Here is a 5,264-nt window from a genome sequence, read left to right on the forward strand (position 1 = left end):
GAGGACTGCTGAGAACTCAAGAACAATGGCAATGGGTTTTTGATCCTACTGCACGTACTGGCTTTGGGGGAGCCTAGGCAGTTTGGATCCTCACCTTACTAGACCTGGATGAAGGTGGGCGGTCCTTGGACTTCCCACAGGGCAGGAAACCCTGATTGCTCTTCGAGCTGATGAGGGAGGGGGACTTGATGGGGGAGGGGGAAGGAAATGGGAGGCGGTGGTGGGGAGGAAGCAGAAATCTTTAATAAATAAATAAACCTAAAAAAAAGAAAGAAAGAAAGAAAGAAAGAAAGAAACAAACAAACAAACAAACAAACAGGGATGCTGGGCGGTGGTGGCGCTCGCCTTTAATCCAGCACTGGAGAGGCAGAGACAGGCGGATCTCTGTGAGTTGATTGATCTACACAGCAAGAAGAAAAAAAACTAAACTCAAAAAAAAAAGCAGTTCAAGGTAGAAGCATGAGGATCACCAGTTTGAAGTCAGGATGGACATACCAAGATCCTGCCAAAAGAGGTGGAGAAGGAGAGTTAGAGAGAAGAAAGAACGGAGGGAAGGAGGGACGGAGGGAGGGAGGGAGGGAGGGAGGGAGGGAGGGGGAAAAGAAGAGGTGGCTACGAAGGCTGCAGCAGGAGGAAGAAGGCATGAGGTGTAATCTCAGGAGTGCTCAGGAGGCTGATTGAAGCTGAAATATTGCTGCAAATTCAAGGCCAACCTGGATTACATACTAACGTCAAGGTTAGCTTGAAATACGTGGAGAAACACTGTCTCAATAAATACAAACAGGGACAGTGGCTCAGTCAATAATGACCTCCAGGCAAGCAGGAGGACACGAGTTAGGATTCACAGCAAATGTACAAAGCTGTGTACAGTAGTGTCTGTAACCCCAGCATAGTGCATGTCTGTGACCTCACCCCAGAAGACAGGAATATTTGGCCAGCCAGTCCAGCCAAATCATTGAGCTACAGGTTCATGAAACCCTGTCTCAAACAATAAGGTGATGGGCAACTGAGGAAGATAACCAGTGTTGAGCCCGGCTTCCACAGGTATTTGAATGCATATGCACACACGTACACACATACAGCACAGCACAGATGCACACAAAAATAAGTATAATTTAAAAGACAGACCAGGCACGGTAACTATCACCTTTAATCTCAGGGCTCAGGAGAGAAGTTGGTGAGGCAGGTGGATCTCTGTGAGTTCAAGGTCAACATACCAGTTCCAGGCCAGCCAAGGCTACATTGCATGCTCCTGTCTGGAAAAAAAACTAAAGAAAAGTCTGTACCTAGAGAAAAAAAGAAAAGTCTGTACTTAAACCAAACTATATGGGAATGTCTGAGAGGATTTTGTCCTTTGTGTTTTTGTGTTGAGGGGACATAATCCAGAGTCTCACATATGTTAAGCAAGTGCTCCACTGCTGAGCTATATGCCCTTAGCCCCCTTCTGGTTTTATTTTGTTGTTTGTTAGTGTGGTTTTTGTTTTGTTTTTGAGACAGTGTTTCTTTGTGTTGCGCTGGATGTCACAGAACTAACTCTGTAGATCAATCTGCCTCTGCTTCCTGAGTACTAGGATTAAAGGCCTGTACCACCACCACCTGGCTTGTTAATGTGGGTAGGTTTTTTGTTTTGGTTTGGTTTTTTGTGGGGGAGGTAGTTTTTTGGGACAGAGTCTGACTCTGTAGCTCAGACTGGACTGGAGCTCCATATGTAGCCCAGGCTAGCTTCAAACTCCTTCCCCAGTCTCTGGAGTGCTGGATTGCCGGACCCCAAATTCAGCTTCATCTTGTTGAAGGGGATCCTATAAATTATCACTGGAACATAAGGAAAAGGACCAAGACTTTAAATCTTATCTGTTCCTGCCCTCATGTGGTCTATTGTGGCACTGCAGCCTCTTAACCCATTTGGAAGTTCCTATTATCACTGTGTTCAGAACCCTTGTGATAATACTTTCTTATTGTAAATTTGCATTTATTAAACTTAAAACTCCAAAATTGATAATCCATAAGTTTTAAATAACTTGCATTATAATTTATTGTTATGATTTTTCTATTTTATTATTCTCAATCTTTCATTATATTCAACTTATAAGTTAAAATATTACATGGTTAGCAGTGGTGGCGTACTACTATAATTCTAGCACTTGGGAAGCTGAGGCACAAGGATTGCTCTGAGTTATGGGCTAGCATAGGCTACATAATTAATTAATCCCAGGTTAGCCTGGACTAGAGAGTGAAACCTTGTCTCAAAAAAGTCAGACACAAACAAAAACTTGATCACAAGTATAAATGTTTAAGAAACACACACTAGCACTTGGTACTATATATGATCTTGGACAAAAACAAAGAAGTGAAAAGTTAGCTGCAAGGGAGGACTCCATGATGCAGCTTCCAAGAGGTCATCTTCCATAACTAGGTGGGAATTTATTGGAAATTTATGCTGTTTTGGTGCCATCCAGCCTTCTTTAAGTAATCCTTCACCTGTAATTTTTGTTGTTATTGCTTTTTTAGACAGGGTCCTACCATATAGCCCTGATTGGCCTGAAACTCTCTACATAGACCATGCTGGCCTTGAACTCACAGAAATCTGGCAGCCTCTGCCTCCTGAGTGCTGGGATTAAAGGTGTGTATCACCATGCCTGGCTTTTATTTTAACTCACCTCTGCTTCCTAAGCAGGATTGATAAGCTCACTGATTCATAAAATAATAACAAGAAAACTTAGAACGGGGTAGAGTCTGAAGCTCTGAATCCAACCCCAGTACCATATAAAACTGGATATAGTGATGCATGCTTGTCATCTCAGCACTTGGAAGGTAGAGGCAGAAGGCTCAGAAATTCATGGTCATTCTTGGCTACATAGTAGAGTTTAAGGCCAGGGGTATATGATACTGTCTTTTATAAATATTTTTTAAAAAGGAAACACTGGGGCGAAGGAGATGGCTCAGTGGTGAAGTACTTACTGTGCAAGTCTTGACAACCTGAGTTCAGACCCCCAGAACCCACATGAAAACCAGCTATAGTAGCACAAGTGTCTGTAACTATAGTGTAGGCCTGCCAAGATGTGGGATGTGGAGGCAGGAGGATCATCAGAAGCTCATAAGCCACCTAGCCTGGTATACAAAGGAGTGAGTTGTAGAGACCCTGCCTCAAACAAGGTGGATGTGGAAGCTGAGGACCAACACTCAAGGTTGTCCTGTGACATCCACATGAGCACTAGGGGACACACACACACACACATGCATTTTCATTTTTAAGAGGAAGTACTTCCTTGATTTAAATCAGGAAGGAGGGGGCTGCGGAGGTGGCTCAGAGGTTAAGAGCACTGACTGTTCTTCTAAAGATCTTGAGATCAATTCCCAGCAACTACATGGTGGCTCACAGCCATCTATAATAAGATCTGGTGCCCTCTTCTGGCCTGCAGGCATACATGGAGGCAGAATGTTGCATACACAATAAATAAACAAATAAATCTTTTAAAAAAAAAAAAGAAAAAGTTCTAAAAAAAAATCAGGAAGGAAGGAACGCCCAGGTAGAAAACAGTCTGCATAACATACTACATTCTACAGCCATAAAGGAATGAGAGAAAAGTCAAGGCAGTCAACAAGTGCTAAATTCAAATGCTGCTTTCTTGAATGGTTGATATCACCTCCCACCTCCACCATCTGACTTTCCCAACCCAATCTCTACTTTCCACAGCACTCTGCAAATATTTCTCCAATACTAGAAATTAAAATACACTCTGGGATAGGAATGTAGCTCAGTTGGTAAGATATGTGCCTAGCACACATGAAATCCAGGATCCCATCCCCAGCATGGCATAAACCAGGAGGAATGGCACATGCCTGTAATCTTAGCACTTGGCAGAAGGATCAGGAGTTCAAAGGCTTTATTGGCTATATATCAAGTTCAAGGCCAGCCTGGGTTACCTAAGACCCTGTTGTCAAATAAACAAAATCATACAGTTCATTTGTACGAACAGTGGGCCTATAGACTCCTCAGGGACAGAAGAAAGTATCCATTCCAGGCTCCAACCCCAACACCGACTACGTTACTCACCTGTCCACACACACAGACCACTGCGTACTCACCCCCAGAGAATGTGTAATTATCTCTTTAATAACTGACTCGTGACCATCTCTGTTGTTCCCTGCTGGAACCCCACCCCCAGCCTAATTTACCATACCAAAGAGGGGAGAGTGAAGGAAAACTGGATGCTTAAAAAGCCAGCAAGGCGGTAGCTTATGAAAAAAAGGTCCACGCTTGCCTCAATAACGCATATCTGGGGTTCTTCCTTATCACTATCCACGGACACCTTGGCTTGATTCATGACCCACTCCTGGATAGCATCAGTAATATGGGGGACAACTGCAGAAAAAGGAAAAAAAACACAGCAGGTTACTTCATGAGAAATGAAGTATATGGACTTCCCAAATGATGTGAAAGCCACCAGGCAAACAAGACCAGCTGGAGATCTTGTGCCATTGTCTCCACCACTGGAACCAGTACGGACTGAAGAATTTAATTGTTTTCTTCCTTTTTAAATTTTACTTATTTTATGTATATGACTGTTTTTCCTGCATATATGCATGTCCATCATGCCTGGTGCCTTTAGAAGATAGAGGAGGACATTGGCTCCCCTGGAACTGGAGATATACACAGTTATTATCCACCTTATGGGTGCTGCAAACTAAACTAGGGTTCTCTGCAAGAAGAAGTGCTCTTAATTCCTGAGCAACCTCTCCAGCCCCCGATGATTTTCTTTTTGAGGCAATGGCTCATTATAGCTCAGGCTGGCCTAAAACCTGCTTTGTAGGTAAAGATGACTTTGAACTTTTCCTGTCTCCACCTCTCAACTGCTGGGATTACAAGTGTGCATGCAGTTCATGAACTCAATAGTTTAAAACAATAATAATTATTGACGAGATGATCAGTGAGTAAGGGTGATTGCCAATAAGCCTGAAGACCAGAGTTCCAGTCCCAGACCCCACAAGAGAACCAACTCCTGCAGTTGTCCTCTGACTTCCACATGTGCAGCATGGCATGCAAGAATCCACAAAGATACATAGACATATACCTACAGAATAAAAATAAATGTAATAAAATAATAGCAACAAGGCCAGGGATAAGCCAGCACTCAGGAGACTGAGGCAAAATGATTGTCATGAGTTTAAAGCCAGTCAAAGTAAATTCCAGACCAGCCCAGTCCAGACTACTGTATGAGACATTGTCTTAAAAAAAAAAAAAGCCGCCGGGCGGTGGTGGCGCA

At 43.2% G+C, this 5,264-nt stretch overlaps 1 protein-coding gene across 3 annotated transcripts in view; it reads right to left on the bottom strand.

Annotated features, from left to right (window-relative positions):
* The window catches only part of Ctps2 (CTP synthase 2), a 117,750-nt gene that overhangs the window by 102,026 nt on the left and 10,460 nt on the right, over nt 1–5,264 (bottom strand). For all 3 annotated transcript variants that reach the window (XM_005358772.2, XM_005358771.2, XM_013350599.2), the window contains exon 4: nt 4,263–4,363. In XM_005358772.2, the coding sequence (XP_005358829.1) occupies nt 4,263–4,363 (101 nt within the window). The remainder of the gene's footprint in view (nt 1–4,262; nt 4,364–5,264) is intronic.

Source organism: Microtus ochrogaster, chromosome X (assembly GCF_000317375.1).
Source record: "Microtus ochrogaster isolate Prairie Vole_2 chromosome X, MicOch1.0, whole genome shotgun sequence".
Lineage (NCBI taxonomy): Eukaryota > Metazoa > Chordata > Mammalia > Rodentia > Cricetidae > Microtus > Microtus ochrogaster.